The 22,309-nt window shown below is 46.9% G+C and overlaps 1 protein-coding gene across 1 annotated transcript; it reads left to right on the top strand.

Moving 5' to 3' along the window:
- The first annotated feature begins 14,969 nt into the window (after positions 1-14,969).
- On the top strand, positions 14,970-16,212 carry LOC123056749 (protein PHLOEM PROTEIN 2-LIKE A10-like). Its single transcript, XM_044480033.1, has one exon. It carries the CDS (start codon positions 14,970-14,972, stop codon positions 15,948-15,950), a length of 981 nt encoding a protein of 326 aa, XP_044335968.1. The 3' UTR covers positions 15,951-16,212.
- Positions 16,213-22,309: the final 6,097 nt, after the last annotated feature.

Below are 22,309 nucleotides of genomic sequence, written 5' to 3'. Positions count from 1 at the left end.
TCAACAGCACTAGGGGCTGCCGATTTTTTAATTTTCTCTTACTTTCAGGACTTCATTCTTCGGAAGGCCTGTTCGGCAGTTCAATTGCCGCACAAACGATGCAAGAACCAGGGAAGCAGACAAGCCATGCCGCATTACGGAACTCCCAGGTGGTCTCTATCACGAGCAGTATACCTGTTTCGCATACCATTCCGCACCCTGCCCCTGGAACGGACATGTTAAATAGTCCAACCTTTTGCTTATCGCATGATTTGTATCATTCTGCTTTGATCGCAGCCCCTTTTTAATAAATGATGCATAGCTTTTGTCTATTTTTGCATTACTCTTTTTTTACAAATATATGTTCCTTAATGACATGTTGCACCCGTACACTTCGGTACGGCCAAAATACGCCGGGGGCTTTAGTACCCCTCAATATGGTGTGAGAAGTCCGAACACTTTAACAAGTGCGGCACCCCGAACTTATATCATTATATGCATCGGCTCCGAATCATGTCTTGGGTCAATAGTTGGGTTTGCCCGGCTCCTATGTTTTGGTGCCTTACGTTCCGCTATATCGGCTAAGGTAGCACTAGGAGAACTACAGTGATTGTGCCCCAGTTGAGCTGGGTCGAGCACCTCAATAGAGAAAGCTAAAACTGACTGTCATGATGAAGCTAGAGCTGGTCGTTGTTCGAGAGGTTTTTCGAGTCCCTAAAGACTTATGCCGGTTAGAGCGAGGAGTCGGCTCTGTCCGGCCAAGGCGTGGATAGTGCCCCGAACTCGGTCTTCCGAAAACCAGGGGCTTCGCCAAAATTTAAAATTATAGAATTCTATGGCTAAGTGAGAGTGTTCACACATTATAGTCCGATTGCCTTGTTCGCTATGCTGAGCGCCTCCCTCGAAGGACCCAAACATGGGAAAAAGAGCGCTCTGGTTTATCCCCGAACACCCCAGCACTAGCGGCACGGGGGCAGAAGCCGGCGACTCGCCATCTCTCAGAATTGATAAACAGCCGCACAGAAGGTAATATTTTAAATTCCAACAGCATTGCTTAGCGCATATGAACAAGTTTTCAGCGCACAGGACAAAACGAGCGAGTTTTACTAAAAAATTACATCCCTGGAACATTCATCCGCCATAAGGCGGGCACCCTTCAGAACATCCTTATAATAATTCTCGGGCTTGCGATGCTCTTTCCCCGGCGGTGGCCCGTCCTTCACAAGCTTCTCAACATCCAGCTTGCCCCAGTGCACCTTAGCACGGGCAAGGGCCCTACGGGCACCTTCAATGCAGACAGAGCGCTTGATGACTTCGAGCCTTGGACAGGCCCCCACCAGCCGCCGCACCAGCCTGAAATAGCTCCCAGGTAGAGCCTCTCCAGGTCACAGCCAAACTATGAGGCCCTTCATGGCCTGTTCGGCCACCTTGTGGAGCTCGACTAGTTGCTTCAGCTAGTCGCTCAGGGGCACGGGGTGTCCGGCCTCAGCATACTGAGACCAGAACACCTTCTCTGTCGAGCTGCCCTCCTTGGCTCGATAGAATACGGCGGCATCGAACACGCTACGGGGAAAATCTGTGAACGCTCCTGGAGAGCTCTGGATTCGGGTAAGTAACAAGTAACTCACGTTTATGTGTTTGCTTTGCATAAAGAATGCCTTACCCGCCGCTATCTTTTTCACCTCATCCAACTCCTGGAGGGTCTTCTGGGATTCGGCCTTGGCAGACTTGGCATTTTCAATAGCCATCGCGACCTCGGACGCTCGCATCTTTGAGTCAAGCTCCAAACTCTCATGTTTTTTCATGAGAGCCTGGAGCTCTTGCCGCACCTTGCCAACCTGGGCCTCATACTTCTCCCGCTCGGTGCGCTCCGTGGCCGCCCTCTTCTCGGCCTCGGACAACGCTTGCTTAAGGGTCGCCACCTCAGACGTGGCCCCTACAATAGCCACGATAATCCTGCATTTTTTGCAATTGCACTTTTTTTCTATATATTTAAAACAAGGTATTTCTTACCTTCCTTGTCCTCAAGCTGCTTCTTGGTATGCCCGAGCTCTTGCTTGGACTGCTCGAGGTTCTGCTTTAGCATGTCCACTTCCGCAGTCAGTACGGCGGACGCCAGCAGAGAAGCCTGCATACGCATATTGACTCTTTTTGTTAGACTCCTGCGAATTTTATTTGATCCTCTATTTGGCTTTTCTTCCCGAATGCCAAACAGAGCATCAGGGGCTACTGTCTATGCAGTAATATTATTTACACATTCTTTACTTACCTCAAAGCCTGTTAAAAGGCTAGCAAAAGCTTCAGTCAGTCTGCTCTTGGCGGACTGAACCTTCTGGACCACCGCACTAATAATGGTGTGGTGCTCCTCGTTGATGGAGGCGCCTTTGAGCACCTCCAACAGATTGTCCGGCGCCTCCGGTTGGACGGGGGTCACCGGCACGGTGGGTTTGCTCCTCTTGGAAGGAGGTCGCCCGCCGGACTCTGGAACCCTTGAAGGTTCCGGAGCGGTGTCCGGCCTAGGGCCGGACTTGAAGCCCTGGGGGGTTTTATCCCCTTTACTCCTGGAGTCCGGGAGGTCGCCTTGCGGCGCCTCCAGGACCACCTCCTCTTGGCTTGGAACCTGTTGGGACAATACTTCGGCGTCGTCCGTAGGGCAGGGGGAGGTGGCCGTCGGAAGCGAATTCACATCTGACGAGTCCAGTGAACCGCTCGACAACGCGTTGAGCTGGTCTTTGGGTGGGCTGCATAATCATATTCGACATAAGGGAAAGCTGTGCAATAAAGGAATACTATGAATTACTCTGGTATCCGGATACTTACGATTTCGCCAGGGGCTTGGCCCTGAGCGACCACTCCTCTCCGCCGTCGTCGGCGTTGGTGGAGTAGTCCGGAGGAAGGGTTTTCCCCTTCTTGGACCCTTCGGCCTCCCCAGTGAGGGCGGCCTTCCTTTTCTTCTCTCCCCCCGCTGGAGGGGGAGAGGTCTCTTCTTCCTCCTCCTCGTCTTCACGGGAGGAATGCGCCTTGGAGCCGTCGGATGAACCCGACACCTCCTGGCGCCGGGCACTTTTTCGAGTCCCCGTGGCCTTCTTCGTGGCCTTCTTCTTTGGAACCACATAGGGTGCCGGAACCAGCAGCTTCGCCAAGCGGGCATCGGCTGGGTCTTCGGGCAAAGGAGCCGGACAGTCGATCTGTCCGGACTTCGCCTGCCAAACCTGTCAAAGTTAAGGGAGCTTAGATCCCGCATAGAGTTAAACTATGAAAAACTAATACCCTGTAAAAGGTACAAACAACTTACCGCGCTAGCATGACGCTGCGCGCTGAATCCGCGATCCTCAGTAGCGGATGCGGGAGCCTCGACGCCCTTGAAAAGCACCTTCCAGGCATCTTCGTACGTCATGTCGAAGAGCCTGCTCAGAGTTCGGTGCTGCGCCGGGTTGAACTCCCACAGATTGAAGGCCCGTTGTTGACACAGGAGGATCCGGCGGATGAGCATGACCTGGACTATGTTGACAAGCTTGAGCTGCTTGTCCACCAGGGTTTGGATGCATGTTTGCATTCCACTCACCTCTACTTTGCTGCCCCACGACAGGCCCGTCTCTTTCCAGGACGTGAGCCGTGTTGCGGGTCCGGACCAGAACTTGGGGGCTGCGACCCACTCAGGGTCGCGCGGCTCGGTGATGTAAAACCACCCCGATTGCCACCCCTTCAGGGTCTCCACAAAGGAGCCCTCGAGCCATAAGACGTTGGGCATCTTGCCCACCATGGCGCCTCCGCACTCCGCCTGGTTGCCGCGCACCACTTCGACTTGACATTGAAAGTCTTGAGCCATAGGCCGAAATGGGGGCAGATGCAGAGGAAAGCCTCGCACACGACGATAAACGTCGAGATGTTGAGGATGAAGTTCGGGGCCAGATCATGGAAATCCAGGCCGTAGTAGAACATGAGTCCCCGGATGAATGGGTGGATAGGAAAGCCCAGTCCGCGGAGGAAGTGGGGAAGGAACACTACCCTCTCATGGGGCCTTGGGGTGGGGAGGAGCTGCCCCTCTTCAGGAAGCCGGTAGCGATGTCGTTAGACAAGTATCCGGCATTCCTCAGTTTGTTGATGTGTCCCTCCGTGATGGAGGAGACCATCCACTTGCCTCTCGCTCCGGACATGACTGGAGAAGGTTGAGGTGGGGAGTGCAGATTTGGGCGCTGGAGCTCGAGTGCGTGAAAATGGATAGGCAAAGGAGGAAGAAGGCGTAGGTGAAAAATGGATCCTTATCCCCTTATATGGGTGGACGCAACTACGTGCCCCCACCAGCCTGGTAAAACTCGCTTATCTCCAAGCGCCGTAGTCAATGGCGCGGTTGGGTTACCCACGTCCGTATTGATGAGAATCCCGGAATAAGGGGACACGATCTCTGCTTTAACAAGACATTCCAAGGAAACCGCCTCGCATGACGCGCTGAGGTGGGATAATAAAACGATTTGAATAAAGGCTTGGCCGTGGTGCGTCACACTACGGAATACATCAGCAGATTAGATTTGTGTAAATATTATTCTCTCTATGGCAATATGTGGAAACTTATTTTGCAGAGCCGGACACTATCTTTGTGTTCAAAATCTTCTATGAAGTGCTTGGAGGAGGAACCCGCCTCGCAATGCCGAAGACAATCTGCGCGCCGGACTCGTTGTCATTGAAGCCTGGTTCAGGGGCTACTGAGGGAGTCCTAGATTAGGGCGTGTCCGGATGGCCGGACTATACCTTCAGCCGGACTCCTGGACTATGAAGATACAAGATTGAAGACTTCGTCCCGTGTCCGGAAGGGACTTCCCTTGGCGTGGAAGGCAAGCTTGGCGATACGGATATGTAGATCTCCTACCATTGTAACCGACTTTGTGTAACCCTAACCCTCTCCGGTGTCTATATAAACCATAGGGTTTTAGTCCGTAGGACAACATACAGAACAACAATCATACCATAGGCTAGCTTCTAGGGTTTAGCCTCTCCGATCTCATGGTAGATCTACTCTTGTACTACCCATATCATCAATATTAATCAAGCAGGACGTAGGGTTTTACCTCCATCAAGAGGGCCCGAACCTAGGTAAAACTTCGTGTCCCTTGCCTCCTGTTACCATCCAGCCTAGACGCACAGTTCGGGACCCCCTACCCGAGATCCGCCGGTTTTGACACCGATAATAATGCTGTCAGAGTTATGACTAGAGGTGGTAAAATGACTCAGGAACCTTTGTATCCTGAAGGCCACCCTAAGAGAATTGAGCAAGATTCTCAGAGAGCTAATGTAGATGTACCTAGTCCTTCTAAAAGGAACAAAAATAAAAATGATAGGACTTTGCATGTTTCTAATGAACCTGTTGTTGACACACCTGAAAATCCCAATGATATTTCTATTTCTGATGCTGAAACACAATCTGGTAATGAACATGAACCTAGTGATAATGTTAATGATGATGTTCATGTTGATGCTCAACCTAGCAATGATAATGATGTGGAGATTGAACCTGTTGTTGATCTTGATAACCCACAATCAAAGAATCAATGTTATGATAAGAGAGACTTTGTTGCTAGGAAGCACGGTAAAGAAAGAGAACCATGGGTTCAGAAACCCATGCCTTTTCCTCCTAAACCATCCAAGAAAAAGGATGATGAGGATTTTGAGCGCTTTGCTGAAATGATTAGACCTATCTTTTTGCGTATGCGTTTGACTGATATGCTTAAAATGAATCCTTATGCTAAATATATGAAGGAAAGTGTTACTAATAAAAGAAAGATTCCTGAAGCTGAAATTTCCACCATGCTTGCTAATTATACTTTTAAGGGTGGAATACCAAAGAAACATGGAGATCCAAGAGTACCAACTATACCATGCTCCATTAAAAGAAACTGTGTTAAAACTGCTTTATGTGATCTTGGAGCCGGTGTTAGTGTTATGCCTCTCTCTTTATATCATAGACTTGATTTGAATAAGTTCACACCTACTGACATATCTTTGCAAATGGCTGACAAATCAACTGCTATACGTGTTGGTATTTGTCAGGATGTGCCTGTTGTGGTTGCAAACGTTACTATTTTAACGGAATTTGTTATTCTTGATATTCCCGAGGACGATAGTATGTCTATTATTCTTGGAAGACCCTTTTTGAATACTGCAGGGGCTGTTATTGATTGCACCAAAGGCAATGTCACTTTTCATGTTAATGGTAATAAGCATACGGTACACTTTCCGAGGAAACAACCTCAAGTCCACAGTATCAATTCTATTGGAAAAATTTCAACAATCACTATTGGAGGTTTTGAATTTCCTCTTCCTACTAACAAGAAGAAATATGATATTCTTATTATTGGGGACATGCATATCCCCGTTGAGGTAACCTAGTGTTATTCGAAAATTCTCCGATTTCATGTTGTTCGAAATGAGTTTGTTAACAAGACCTGATCAACCTTGTTAGTTCATTCCTTTTGATGAGCATGAGATGGATGAATTTAGAAAACAAAACTCTTTGTACCCTCTTTTTACTTTCTGTTATTTATATTAAATAAAGCAAAAATAGTATTTTCTGTCTGTTTTTCTGAATTATCCATGCAATAAAAAAATACCCCGAAAATAAAAGTTCTCCAAATGCCCTAAAATTTAAATATGTTTTTTTCTAGAATATTTGAGAATATCTGGCACGGAGAACACAGCAGGGGGAGCAGCCACGTGCCCACGAGGATGGAGGGCGCGCCCACCCCCCTGGGCACGCCCCCTGCCTCATGGACCCCACGTGGGCTCCCTCCACTTATTCCAGTCACCACACACTCCTTCTTCCTCCCAAAAAATCACTAGCCAGCTCAAACCCGAGTTCTTACTCATCTTGCTGCCATTTTCGATCTCCTTGCTCAAAGCTCCATTCGCAAAACTGCTTTGGGGGATTGTTCTTTGGTATGTGACTCCTCCAATGGTCCAATTAGTTTTTGTTCTAGTGTTTTATTCATTGCAAATTTTTGCTGCTTAGGTGACCCTGTTCTTGAGCTTGCATGTCAAATTTATGTGGTCAAAAGTAGTTTTAATGCATGATATATCCTCTAGGCACTTGTAGGAGTAGTTGCTATTAATTTTGTTGAGTTTGGTTCACTTTTATTTTAATTTACTAAAAATTTCAGAAATTTTCAGAAAAAGATGAAGATATTTTTGAGGGGCTCATCGAGCCGAAGCTCGAAGGATAAGCAAGATGAAGAGAACAAGAAGCCCAAGTATAATCTCCCTCGTACTGCAGAGGTTCGGCCATGTGAATGGCCTTGTGATGAGTTCTTGAAAGAGGCCGGGATTCATGAAGATTTTTATCATTTGGTTGAGAATGTAGGCCTCACCGCCTGACTCCGCGACCAGCGTGAACAGTATCTCTTACTCACCAATATCTTTGTGCAAAATTTTCATTTCCATGATAGGAGATCACCACCTTCGGTGGAATTTTATTTATATGATGTGCATAAGGAGATGTCACTTTATGATTTTTGCCGGGTTTGTTTGATACCCTTTGAGGGCAGCATAGAGGAACCACATCGTAATGATGTGGAGGATTTATTGATATGATTGCTGTAGGGAAACGAGGAAAGTTTCCGATGCAAGAATCACTAGCATACATTTTCCTGTTTTACGTTATTTCGCAATATTTGCTAGTAGATGCTTAATTGGTCACGGGAACTGTGGGAACCTCAGTGCTCCGGATATTGCTATTTTGCGCCATGCCTTATTTAATGATACTACTTTCAGCTTAGGCGCTATTGTTGCTAGACGGTTAAATCTGAACCGCACTAAGGGCCCCGTCCTCGGAGGTATCTTTGCCTCGCGCCTTGCTGCACACTTTAACATACCTATCAGGCATTATGAGAAAGAGGAAAAGTTGCTTCCTCCTATTGCTCTAGGTTATAAAAGTATGGTAGCACATGAGTTTATTGTTAAGGATAGGAATAAGACACTCAAATACAAATTGATATTTAACACAAAATATTGTGAGTTTATTACCTTGCCTGCGCCTGCTTTGTTTGACATATTTTCACGCAAGTACCTTATTCCACTGGAGGACATTCTTGCCTACCGGAACCAGATGTCAGCTGCAGAGCCGGAGGCACAATCTGACCCTCACCGTCGGTCTGTTTATCAGTGGAACCCGGAAGAGATCGCCAGCCAGTGGAAATCTGAGGACCCTTCTCAATACGACCCCAGCTACAACTTTGATCCATGGGCATAGACCAACTTAGGCCAAAAGCCTAAGCTTGGGGGAGTACGTATCTCTTACCAACATTACATTCATGTTCACACACTCATGCCAATTGTCAGTGCTCATACTTTTTCATTGTATCATCCATGCTAGTTTATTTTCTTTTCTCGCTTTCTTATTGTGTGTTTGAAAAACCTTAAGAAAAACAAAAAAATTAGTTATAGATTTTAGCTAATTTACTTTTTATGCTTGTAGTAGTAGTAATTAAAAAGAAAACCCAAAAAGATTTCTCGTTCTTCTTTTGCTTGTTGGGAGCTTTCCTGTGTAAATAGTTTTGTTTCTTTTCTTTCCTTTGGGGGTTGAGAGGAGAAGACCATAATGAAAATGTTGAGTGGATCTCATATGCATTATTGTTGATCTAACAAAGAGCCCATATTACCTTGTCTTCTCCCATGAATTGAATGGTTGCAGATTTCAGCTTAGTACAATGCACATGCACTATTATTATTATCCACAACGTTCGGTCATGCAAGTGAAAAGCAGTAATGATGATTATATGAGGAACTTATTGAGATGAGGAAAGCTAGTATGAACTCGACCTCTCTTGTTTTTGTAAATATGATTAATCCATCGTTCCTGATTCAGCCTATTTTGAAAGAAACATATTTGCAATGACAATTAGAGATTGTAGTTGCTTATGCCATGCTTAATTACCTAGGAGTTTATAATGGTTTACCTTGTGTGCCAACATGCTATTAAAATGGTTGTGGTGTGGTATGATAGGGTGGTATCCTCTTTTGAACGATTCGAGTGGCTTGACTTGGCACATGTTCATGCATGTAGTCGAAACAAAGTGAACATAGCCTCCACGATATTTATGTTCATGGTGCATTATATCCTACTCATGCTTGCATTCGGTGTTGATTAACTTTAATGCACGTTCATGACTATTGTCGCTCTCTAGCTGGTCGCTTCCCAGTCTCTTTCTAGCCTTCACTTGTATTAAGCGGGAATACTGCTTGTGCATCCAATTCCATAAACCCCAAAGTTATTCCATATGAGTCCACCATACCTACCTATATATGGTATCTACCTGCCATTTCAAGTAAATTCGTATGTGCCAAACTCTAAACCTTCAAATAAACATTCAGTTTTGTATACTCGAATAGCTCATGTATCAACTAGGGTTGTGTGTATCCTCCATGCTAGGCGGGTTATTCTCAAGAGGAGTGGACTCCGCTCCTTATTCATGAGAAAATGGCTGGTCACCGGGATGCCCAGTCCCATGCTCAAATCAAATCAAAATAATTTCAAACAAAACACCCCCAGGATTGTTGTTAGTTGGAGGCACCCGTTGTTTCGGGCGAGCCATGGATTGATGCTTGTTGGTGGTGGGGGAGTATAAACTTTACCATTCTTCTTGGGAACCGCCTATAATGTGTGTAGCATGGAAGATATCGAGATCTCTCGGTTGTTATGTTGACAATGAAAGTATACCGCTCAAAATATTATTCATATCTATTTCAAAACCAAGCTCTAGCACCTCTACAGATCCCTACTCCCCTCTGCGAAGGGCTTACCTATTTACTTTTATGTTGAGTCATCATCCTCTTATTAAAAAGCACCAGTTGGAGAGCACCTCTGTCATTTGCATCCATTACTGTTAGTTTACATTGACTATGAGTGTGACTGGATCTCTTTTACCATGAATTACAATGTCTAGTCAGTCCTTAATCTTTAAAGGTGCTCTGCGTTTATGTTTTGCAGTCTCAGAAAGGGCTAGCGAGATACCATCTTGTTATATCATATCATGATTATTTTGAGAAAGTGTTGTCATCCGAGATTTGTTATTATTGCTCGCTAGCTGATTATGCCATTGATATGAGTAAACATGAGACCTAAATGTTATTGTGAATATGGTTAGTTCATAATCTTTGCCGAAAACCTGAGTGCTGGCTTTACATATTTACAACAATAAGAGCAAACAGAGTTTGTAAAAGTTTTTCTTTATCACTTTCAGTTTATCAACTGAATTGCTTGAGGACAAGCAAAGGTTTAAGCTTGGGGGAGTTGATACGTCTCCGTCGTATCTATTTTTTCAAACACTTTTGCCCTTGTTTTGGACTCTAACTTGCATGATTTGAATGGAACTAACCCAGACTGACGCCGTTTTCAGCAGAATTGCCATGGTGTTATTTTTGTGCAAAAATAAAAGTTCTCAGAATGACCCGAAAATCAATGGAGATTATTTTTGGAATATATATAAAATACTGAAAGAAGAATCCACGTCAGGGGGGCCACACCCTGTCCACAAGGGTGGGCGGGGCGCCTACACCCTGGGCGCGCCCCCTGCCTCGTGGGCCCCCTGACGCTCCACGGACGTCCACCTTGACTCCATATATTCACTTTCGGGGAGGAAAAAATCAGAGAGAAGGATTCATCGCGTTTTACGATACGGAGCCACCGCCAAGCCCTAAACTCTCTCGGGAGGACTGATCTAGAGTCCGTTCGGGGCTCCGGAGAGGGAAATCCGTCGCCATTGTCATCATCAACCTTCCTCCATCACCAATTTCATGATGCTCACCGCCGTGCGTGAGTAATTCCATCGTAGGCTTGCCGGACGGTGATGGGTTGGATGAGATTTATCATGTAATTGAGTTAGTTTTCTTAGGGTTTGATCCCTAGTATCCATCATGTTCTGAGATTGATGTTGCTATGACTTTGCTATGCTTAATTCTTGTCACTAGGGCCTGAGTGCCATGATTTCAGATCTAAACCTATTATGTTTTCATGAATATGTATGAGTTCTTGATCCTATCATGCAAGTTTATAGTCACCTATTATGTGTTATGATCCGTTAACCCCGAAGTGACAATAATCGGGACCATTACCGGTGATGACCGTAGTTTGAGGAGTTCATGTATTCACTATGTGTTAATGCTTTGGTCCGGTACTCTATTAAAAGGAGGCCTTAATATCCCTTAGTTTTCAATAGGACCTCACTGGCACGGGAGGGTAGGACAAAAGATGTCATGCATGTTTTTTCCATAAGCACGTATGACTATATTCGAAATACATGCCTACATTACATTGATGAACTGGAGCTAGTTCTGTGTCACCCTATGTTATAGCTGTTGCATGATCGATCGCATCTGACATAATTCTCCATCACCGATCCAATGCCTATGAGCTTTTTATATATTGTTCTTCTCTTATTTACTTTGCCGTTGCTATTGTTACAGTCACTACAAAACCCAAAAATATTACTTTTGCTACCGTTACCACTACTATCATATTACTTTGCTACTAAATACTTTGCTGCAGATATTAAGTTTCTAGGTGTGGTTGAATTGACAACTCGGCTGCTAATACTTGAGAATATTCTTTGGCTTCCTTTGTGTCGAATCAATAAATTTGGGTTGAATACTCTACCCTCGAAAACTGTTGTGATCCCCTATACTTGTGGGTTATCAAGTGTCCTCGATGACAAGTTATACCTAGGAGATGCTGGATATGCATGCCGGTCTGGTGTTCTTCCACCCTTAAGAAAAACTAGGTATCATCTGAACAAGTTCTCTTCTAGGAACTATCCTGGGACCGCATAGAAATTGTTCAATTTCAGACACTCTAGCCGTAAGCCGAGAGAACATTTGGAGCTTTGAAGAACAGATTTAAGATCATGGATCCGAAACCATTACACTCTTTCTCCACTAATGTTAGGCTTATTCTTGCATGTTTCATTCTCAATAATTGGATCCTAAAAAGAGGTTGTGATGAGCTTGTGCCAAAGGAGGAGAATGCGATGATTGAAGAAGAAGCAACAATTTGTAGTACAATTTGTTAGTAGCCATGATGAACAACCATTCATTTGCTAGACATGACTGAAACAATGTTTATTTCATTGTGCGTATGTAGTGAAATTTGTGGTAAGATAAGGACACCATTATTGATAAGGGGTGACCATAATATAAGCCGTGCACAACCAAACATCATATTTTGCACGGTGACAACCATAACCCATAACTACTACCAACCAAACGTCGAGCATCAAACTCTCAGTGCAGTGCAGCCTACCAAACTATACTAACAACATGGTTTCACTTAGTCAGGCCCAACTCACTCACATGTATAAATAGCTAAAAAACGATGCAACCTACCAAACATGCCCTAGATGGGAGGGACCAATTGAGCAAATGGTTGTAGCTTAACCAATTGTGTGAAGCGATGGTATGCACACCCGACAACCGCAAGAAAACCAGGTTTGGCTAAGTCACATGATGGGCGGAACCCACCCGGCAGAATTTTTGTGAATGAGGAATGGAAATCTAATGTAAACAATATCAAAATATGAGGCAAAAGCTGGAACAAAGTTAAGTATGCATCAGCATGAACTTGTACCAATGTATCTTAACTAAGTCTCATGTATCTGCAGGGAAAAACCAAGTTGCTGTGAATGGACCTTCACGTGCAGCCACTGTCTCAAACGGCAAGAGTAAGAAAGTCCCATCTCTCATGTCGTACACGCCGGAGTAGAGGCTCCTCGTCCTTGCATCGTAACAGTTGCGTTCATTTAGAAAGTAGATGCAATCCTCTCGAGGTCCGACGTTTTGGGCACCGCCGGCTGGAAGAGACTCGGAGCAGCCTTCGCTGAGGAAGAGAGCCCGTCCCATCAGGGTGCTGACCTTTCTCCAGCATCCTTGACTGCTGCCCAGGTCGGCTGCCTCGAAGACCTCGAACCAGCTGGTGGGCATGAACACCGGCCCCGGGACCGGCAGCACGATGAAGACTTCCCTCCTTCGTTTCACCATCAGCAGCCGATCCCCGGACGCAACCAGGTAGTGGTCAAGGTCGCCTGCATTCCAGTCCTCCACGTCATCTTCTAGCGTGGTGATCATGCGTTGGAAGCTCACATGGTTGTCGCTGACCATGTCCATGGCGTAAAGACGTAGAGGGTACACACCATAATTTGTTACAGTAAAGACGTAGAGCTTGTCTTGGAAGAGCGCTATGTCACGGACGGAGGAATAGGTGTCTCCAGGGGGTGACCACCGCCATTCCACGGTTGTCGACTGGGGCCGACGAATAGAGATGGTGACGTCCTTAAGGTACACTCGGGGTCCTGTCCGGACTGCCACGACGTGGTCGGACATCACCACCACCTTGCGGATGTTGCCGGTGTCGACCAGGACGCCCGTCCGAGCGCAGAGGCAGTTGAGGTCGACGCATCGAGAGGCCGTTGTCTTCCGGGAGAGAGGGTTCATCAAAGACCACTCGTCGTCGCTGTGCACGAGGAAGAGGGTGTTGCCGGTGGAGACACGGTAGGCGACGTTGTCGTCCGGGACGAGGACGCGGCGGTGGACCTCGCCATCGGGGAGGCTGAGGAAGGAGCCGTCGCGGAGGGCGAGCCACGGAAGCAGCGCTGGTAGCGCAGCCTGCAGGCGCGTGGCGGCGCGCCACGGACGGCAGATGGCGCGCAGGCGGACGCGGTCGGCGTGGGACGGGACGCACTGGAGCACGATGCCCAAGAGCTCCGACGGGATGTCCTGCCATGGGCGACGACGTCTGCCGTGACTCGGGGGCGCCAGGGCTTCCATCGCCCGGGCGTACGCTTTACCCTAGATGGGTCTGATCGATCCTGTAGTTTCTTGACACAGTTTATGTGAGCGGAAATGTTAACGCCCACACGTGTGGGAGTTTGCACATCGCCCACACGCCTCCACCACCATTCATTTTGCTACGTATGAATAGATGACATCAGCAGATTTTTTTTTGGTTTTCGGCTTAAAAATGTTGTATCTCCTAAATAAAAAAGCGAACTAAAAATCTGTTTTCACCATTAAATCCGTCTCGACGAGATCTTCAAAACTAGACCCCATGTTGATATGTTTCGACGATTTTTTTTTGCCAGAAGTTGCCACGATGTTTACACTTCAGTTGCCATATGGCTTAAACTAAAGCTGCCATGTGGCAATTTTAGTTTGTAGATCATGGCAATTTTAGTGTTTCGATGATGGCAACTCCAGTACTTTGACCATGAAAATTATTTTTTGTATGAACCATGGCAATTTGACGTGCATGTATCATGGCAATTTTAGTTTATGGTTCATGGCAAGTCTAGTTTCTTAATTCCCCGTTTTATAAATGTCAAAATTTACTTTTAGATGTAGAAGAAAATAGCTGAAATATATCATGGCAACTTCAGTGTAAACATCATGGCAATTCATATGCAATAGACATGGAAACTTTTAATCCAATTTTTTTTTCATCAAAACATATCAACATGGGGTCTAGTTTCGAAGATCTCATCGTGAGGGATTTAATGGTGAAAACGGATTTTCAATCGGATTTTTCGTTTAAGAGATAAAACATTTTAAAAACTGAAAATCTAAAAAGATTCCTGCATGCATGCATGCGATGAGATGGCAGTCTGTTTATATTAGAGACATGTGGTGCGTCTCCCTTCGCACCACACGTGTGGCAGTTAGCGTGACCCAAACACGCACGAATGACGCACGGTAAGACCGTTCCTATCGAACAAACAGATATCTATCTACGGGTATCTATCTATATCTACACAGCTCTTTTTTTAGGATATCTATATGAGAAAAGCATTTCTCCCGTGTATGGGAGGTCCGTTCATTTTTCTTGGAGATTCGATGTTGTGCGTTAATGCTCTTTGTAGTTTGTCAGATCTTCCTCTGACCACATGCAAGCATATGCTTCACCATCCCATGCTTTGTTATTTTATTTCCAAGGATAAAACTATTTTATCTTTCGAAATATGTATTTGGCAACCCTGTGCCCGATTGCAAAACTGCCACACCACTCGGTGTCCCTTCGATCGGCATCGCAACATGACCACTTTTTTCGGTTCTTCCACTCCTTCCCCGCACTCGTCCTCTCCAAGCTCGCCGCCTCCGACCACGTCTCCTCCGCCGCCTCCGCCTTCTCCAAGTCGCTCGCCTCGGGGGCCCTTCGCGCCTTCTCCTCCCACCGGGCCGCCCGGGGCCCGGATCCTCCCTCCCCGCCGCTACACGACCGGATCTTGGACCGCCTCCTCTCCCCCGACGGCGCCGGGTTCGCCTCCGCCGTTCTTGGGAGCTTCGCCAGGAACCTCGTGCTCTCCTGCCGTGATCCCGAGGCCCGGCCCCGCGCCCCTGGCCAGCCGGACTGGCTCGCCGCTCTGTGCAGCGACAGGGGCAAGGAGGCCGCCGCGGAGCTCGTTCGGGTGTTCTTCAGCACCACCGTCGCCGCCTACCTCGACAGGACCGCGGCCGTGCGCACCTCCGACCAGGTGCTCGCAGGCGTCACTGACCCCAAGCACGACGCCAAGCTCAAGGACCTGCTCGTGTCCGTCTGCAACGGTGCCGTCGAGACGTTTGTCAGGACCTCACGGCAGGTCACAAAGGAGGCCTCCATTTCTCGAGCTGAAGCAGCAGTGGTGCAAGAGGTCTGCAATTCAGGTCCTAGCTGTGTAATGGAGAGAGTATCGACCACATTGGCCATGCCAAGTAACCGGAGGTTTGTGCTGGATGTCACGGGCAGGGTCACCGCAGAGATGGTCCGGTCATTCCTCGAGTTCTCGACTCAGCGGGTGTCTGCTGGTGCACGAAAGAGCATTGTCGTCGCCCGTGATGAAATCACCGAAAGGGATCTCGTCGCCGTCAAGTACCTGAGCGCCAAGTCCATGGCCATCTTCACCTTATGCCTCACAATGTGCATGCACATTTCGGTTGGAATGAGGTTCCCGTTGTCGGCCTAGGCATAGCCTGGTGTGGACTTCAAGGTGACATTGTTCCAGTTATCCTGATTGTAGTTGGAAAGTAAAGTATGTAGATTGCAAATTGATCGTTTGCTACTGCTAGCCTTTTTTCTGTGCTGTTGACTAGCATTTGGAAGCAGAAATCTGTTGGATTTGTAGTTGTTGGTTTGTTGTTTGTGATAGTCTGATAGGGAGTATATAGGCCACGAATGGATAATTTTGCAACTTTAGTGTAAGGTTTCATATGTATTATGGTGTTGTATCCTAGTGTCTTTGCCGTCTTTTCTGAAGGAAGTAGGTGTTAGTATCTTATTGATGCTGACTAGTGATGTTTTTCAGCATCAGCTCTCTGTGTGTGGATAAGCTATTTCAGGCAACAATAGCAGGAAACTTGTCCACTTATGTTTTCTATTCCCTTTTTGCCATGATGTGTGGAAAAGCAAATATGAATTGATCAGAGATTTGTGCCTGGATATACCCCTGATAAATAGCACGGTACTATACCTCCCTCCCATGATATTTTTATGTGTAAATAGCATGAAATATGCACTGCGATAACTAAATACCATGATAAGTTTTTGACCCGTGTGGGGGGGAGGGGGGGTTTGTTGAAACATACCCCTGATAAATTTTGTGTAAATAGCATAATATTTTAAGCACTGCGGGCTTGGTAAGTTACCTAGAATCACCATGATAACTTTTTGTCCCAGGGAAAAGTTATTCAAAACATCCCCGATAATTTTTGTGTGAATAACATGATAATATAAGAACCGCGTAACCGATAACTTACAATATAAACATGATGGTAACTTTTTACCAAAGGAAAACAAGTTGTTAAAAACATACACTCGCCTCATGGGAGCCTCTTAGATGAACACAACACATGGTGTGCCACTGAAAAGCCACATAATATTTAGTATCATGAGGGGCACACGTGCTCGTGGGTTGGCCCGAAAAACGGCCCACTTTGACCCGCTATAGGCGTGATAAGTTATGCAAAAACATCTTGGTAATTTTTGACCCATGAAAAAAGTTACCGAAACAAACCCAGGTTTTTAGGTATAAGTATCATGATAATATACGAACTATAGACCCGGTAACTCATGTACAATCCCCCATGGTAACTTTGACCAGGGGCGAGGTTGATGTACACATACCCTGATAACTTATGTGTAAGTACCACGGTATTTTACACATCGAAGACCTTATAACTTGTGTACAAAACACAATGGTAACTTTGAAAGGGGTGTGGTTGTTGAAACATAGTACCTGGTAAGTTCTATGTAAATAGCACGGTAACTTACGGATCACAGGCCTGATAACTGGCATGCAAATACCATGGTAACTTTGTCCTGAGGGGAAATCGTGGTAATTTTCTGTACTTTTTGTAGTAATAAAATTGTAAAAAAATGGGGTCAAAACGATTAGTTTCTTTAGTTTGAGCAACAATTACCTAAGGGTGAGTTGGTTGTGGTGGCGTGCTTTGGTGCCAAGGAGGTGTGGGACATGCGCAATATTTTTTTTATCATGTGGTAGACGTGAAGAAGTGGCAGTTTTCTCGGGGATGGGCGCGCGAGATGTGCGGAAGAAGCAGGTTTCTCGGGCGAGCTTGCGGGGTCGTTCGGGAGAAGGCGGGGTCAAAGGAAGGGGATCGTGTGGTACTTTAAAGTTAAAGAAATAAAGGTGTGGCAGTTTTACTTATATGGCACACATGTGCCAAATATCACAGTACTTTAAAATTCAACAATGAGTTATATGATCCGTTTGCATATTTGTGTTTATGACGAGGAGAACCTTAAAACTATACCACTTTTGAGTGTGTTTCAGCATGTTCTAAAAATAATCAAATTTTAGAACACACTGAAACACTATTTAAAGTACACATAACTATGATATACTTTGTCAAACACAATTAAAGTTCAAAGTTTTGTTTGAATAACTCATTGTTGAATTTTTGCATCGAATTAATAAATTTGTATGAAACAAGTTTGAAGTATGGTAGTTTACTTGTTGAAAATATTTCCTAAAAATATATTCAATATTGGTCTTGTTTGAAAGATCTTGTTAGAAAAAACACAATTATGCAAACAGAATGTAAATCAAACTTTTATTTCAACATAAAATATGCATTTATTTATTTGGATGAAACTTGGTTAGTAGAATAACATGTGAATGTATGCTAGATGGGAGAGAAAACATTATAGGTGATGTCAGTGGTCCCACATAGTAATAAATAAGGCGGTGGATGCATGGACGGGAGGTCCCGTGCATGGTAGAAAATCCTCTCCCATAGCTATATCCACACTACTTAAATGTTAAGTCTTCTACATCTACAACTGCTTATAAAAAGAAGGTAAATGTTTGGGCGCGGTGCACCGGCCGAACTTTCGGCCTGTTCGCATGCCACGTTGGCAAACGGGCCCCGCGCAATGGCTCCGCGCGTCCCGCCTCCTTCCAGTGCCTCCATACCGCCTCCTTTCAGCGCGCGCATCCTTTCCCCTCCCTCCTCCCCCGGGCAGCGACTGGGCCACCATGAGCTCCATTTCCGGCGGCCAGGCGCTCCTTCGTTGGCTGCCATGGCCAGATCCATCCCCTACCTACAGTCTTCACGCGCGCGCATCCCCTCCCCCTCCTCCCGGGCTACGTTTGGGCCACCACAAGCTCCATCGCCGGCGGCCAGGCGCTCCCTCGCCGGCCGCCAGGAGCTCCCTCGCCGGCCGCCATGGCTGCCTGCCGCCATGCCCGGATCCTCCCGCGTATACAAGTGTTGCAACCGTCACCTAGAAAAGCTTTAACAGCCATTGAAAAAAGGTTCAACCATAGACATAGAAAGCTTCAATGGCACTGCACAACAAGGGGAAGCTGCAACCGTTGTTGGATTTTGCTACTGCCGGCAAAGCTTTTTGCTACATCCATCAGGCAGAGCTGCGACCTCGCGAGGACGACAATGATATTTTTGCTGCAACCGTCGCAGGATTTTGCTACTACCGTTGGAGTTTTTTGCTACATCCATGCTTTTTTGCTGCAACCGTAGCAGGATTTTGCTACTACCGTGGATGTTTTTTTTGCTACACCCATGTAAGGCGGAGCTGCGACCTCGCGAAGGCGGCGACGACGTTTTTGCTGCACCCGTAGTTTGATTTTGCTATTACCGGTGAATTTTTTTGCTACATCCATTCAAACGGCGTTGATTGACTCGTGGCCGCCATCGACGTATTTTCCTGCAGCGAGTATCAATGGCGAGGGCGGCGGAGCTACAACCGTCGTCGTCAAGAGCTGCAACCGCAGGTGGAGCTGTTGCATGGGTCGAGGCGAGAACGAGGCCGGGAGGGGTGGGGGACCGGTGACGAGGACGGCCGGCGAGGGCGGGGTCCGGCGGGCGACGAGGAAGACCGGCAAGGGTGGGGACTGACGACGGGGACGACCATCGGAGGAGGACAGGAGGCGCGGTGCGGTGCTCCTCGGGGGGAGATGCGGATCCATGCCGACTGCCCAGGAGGAAGAAGCTAGGGCGATCATTTTTTTTGACTGGATCCAACGGCCGCGTGGCTCACATCCGACGGCCTGGGCTGGACCGGCCGAAACTTTCGGCCGATGCGCCGGCGCCTATAAGTGCCCTAAAAAGAACATAATATTCCCGTTTCACTCTCTTTTCATCCGCCCTCTCCCACCTTCCACGCCCCTTCTCGCAAACCACTTTCTAGCGATGATTATATGTAACAGCAATATATCCATCAAACATATGCGTTGAGATTTGTGCACACTATAGTACACTATAAATATCTACACTTATTTACTTAAAAAGAACATAATGTTTTTGTTTGGCTCTCTTTTCGTCCCCCCCCCCCCCCCCCCCTCCCCCTCTCCCCACCATCCATGTCTCTCCTCACAAGCCACTTTCTAGCAGTGAAGTATGTAAGGCAACATATCCCCAGCATCCATGCCTCTCTATGTCTCGTCGATGTCGGATGATGAAGTGGGCGGCATTCGTCTCTTCGATGTCGGGCCTATTGGTGTCCGCCTTGTTGGTGTCGGACTAGATGACTTGATTTTGTCTCATCAGCATATCAAATGGTAGTTTGCTTCATCGTAGAAAGACATGTTGTGCACTTAACTAGCTGGTGCTAGGACACGTCGAGGACATGCTTCGGTATGGATATTGGGGTAGGCGTGTTTAATGTCGCCGCCTCCACGAGCGGCAACACAGGGTTGGCATGATGAAACCATGCAAACACAAATTGATCAATGATGACGAGTTGGTGAAAACATTATCATGCCGATGTAGCCAACAGTCTCATCGAGCCAAGAGTCGATGCAAACGGTCCTCGAACGGCGCCTCACCTTGGATAGGCTCCGTGTCGGCAACGGTGTAGATGGAGCTCTGCCTCGACGGCAGTGTAGAAGACACCCTGCCTGGGGTGAGCTCGTGTTCGCGACACCCCAAGCTTGGTGGCGGTGTAGACCATGTGCCACCATGGACGGCCCCGTGTTGACGGTGGCGTATATAGCGCCCGGCATTATGAAAAAGGATTTCCCCCTCTTTAGATTATAAAGCAACGGACCAAGCATTCAACATCACAGTACATAGAGTAGTCAAGTCAAAGTCATGCTGGGGGCACAGTAAGACAAGTCCCAAAGAACGCTAAAAAAAGAAGCTAATCCGGCTCGGGAGGTGGTGGAGGAGGTGGTGAGGGCGGCGCGAAAGCCGATGCCGACGAACGAAGACCCACTATGATGATGTCGATGGCGTCCTGATCTCTCCGCTTGTTAAGCGGTCTCCAAAGCTGTAAATAGCGCCCGGCATTGGGTGAGCTGCGGTGCATGTAGTGTTGGAAGAGACTACCGTTTCACGGACAACAAAGGACCGACTCCTACGTAGCTCCAGCACGTCTTGTGCCCACTCTCGTTAGCACGTCGTGCGTGAGCACCTTGTATAGCTCGGTTGTTACTCTCCTGAACATGTACATGCGTGTGCACCGGCTTCTTACCAGGACCGCGCGTTGAACCGCAGAGCCGGTATTCAGCAGGGAACGGCCGGACAGCCGGAAGAGTAAACTGTGTATGATGGGCCTCTAATCGCACAATTTGTCTAGTTATGAGTCGTCTTTAACGTTGGACGCATCATAAACATTGTACCATAGTATAGCACATGTGATAGGCGGCCTATCAGGTCATACAATCTTCACGGACGAAAATGTTTGGGGCGTTGGATGTATCACAGAGGCTTACCTCAGGAATCATTTTATCAAGAACACGCACGAGCTTTGCGTGTCTTATATATTACTCTTTCTGTTCCAAAATAAGCGTCTTAACCTTAATAGGCATTTATTTTGAGACGGAGGAAATATATAAAAAGGAGAGACAAAGGTTGCATCAGACGTCACATGCTACGCCCAGCTTCACCAGGAATCATGTGTGAGATAGGTTCTGGCATTGAGTTGGACAAAACATCTGCATCCTCAAACCCTATTTGCATATGATTATCCCGTAATTGTGTTCGATGCACCCCCCATATCACACACCATCATAAGACGACGGCTCGCATATGCGTGTGCGAAAGAGTTTTAACCGTGTGTGATGACATCACTAGTGAAAGAAAACAATAAGAATGAGAGAGGAAGGAAACAAAAAGGTGCTAGGCGGCCGGCCGGTGGACGGTCCATGCTATGCGACCAGCCGGTGGATCGAGTGGAGGCAAATTTTCGTGTTTTGACCCTTTTTTAAAATCTATTCGAGATTTGACCCTAATTTAAATTTTTTTCGAGATCTGGCCCTTTTGCTATCGCCAGAGTCCATGGCGGTAGGGTCTAACAGCCTACCGCCAGGGGCTTTGGCGGTAAGAAACATCGCTACCGCCAACCGGGCTGGCGGTAGCCTGCACAACCCTACCGCCAAGGTGCTTGGCGGTAGGTACGAGCACGCATTGTGGTCAATACTTAGGAGGTTTTTTTTTAGCTGAATACTTAGGAGGTTTTTGGCGATAGGGTATGCAACCCTATCGCCAGGGATCTTGGCAGCAAGCTGTTATACCCTACCGCCAAGGTCCCTGACGGTAGCAAAAGGGTCATATTTTAATTTTTTTTAAACTAGGATCAAATCTCGAATAGGTTTCAGAAAAGGGTCAAAACACGAAATTTAGCCTCGAGTGAATGGTCGAGGCTTGCTATGCGACCGAAGCTGTATATGTCTTCGCTACAACCGAGAAATATTTCGACTGTTTGTGTGTGGGTGGTCTGCTTTTGCTAGTGTAACATAGTCCTACAAGAGTCCAACCGCAATAAATGCACATGTTTATCATTGTTGATTGTCATCATCGTGTACCTCCAGCTTCACCAATCCACCACCCCAGCCACCTGCAC

Source organism: Triticum aestivum, chromosome 3A (assembly GCF_018294505.1).
Source record: "Triticum aestivum cultivar Chinese Spring chromosome 3A, IWGSC CS RefSeq v2.1, whole genome shotgun sequence".
Lineage (NCBI taxonomy): Eukaryota > Viridiplantae > Streptophyta > Magnoliopsida > Poales > Poaceae > Triticum > Triticum aestivum.
This window is presented reverse-complemented; position numbering and strand designations above follow the sequence as displayed.

Bases quoted from the DNA above. Each gene is read 5' to 3' on its own strand.
- LOC123056749 (XM_044480033.1), top strand. From the start codon at position 14,970: ATGTATTTGGCAACCCTGTGCCCGATTGCAAAACTGCCACACCACTCG.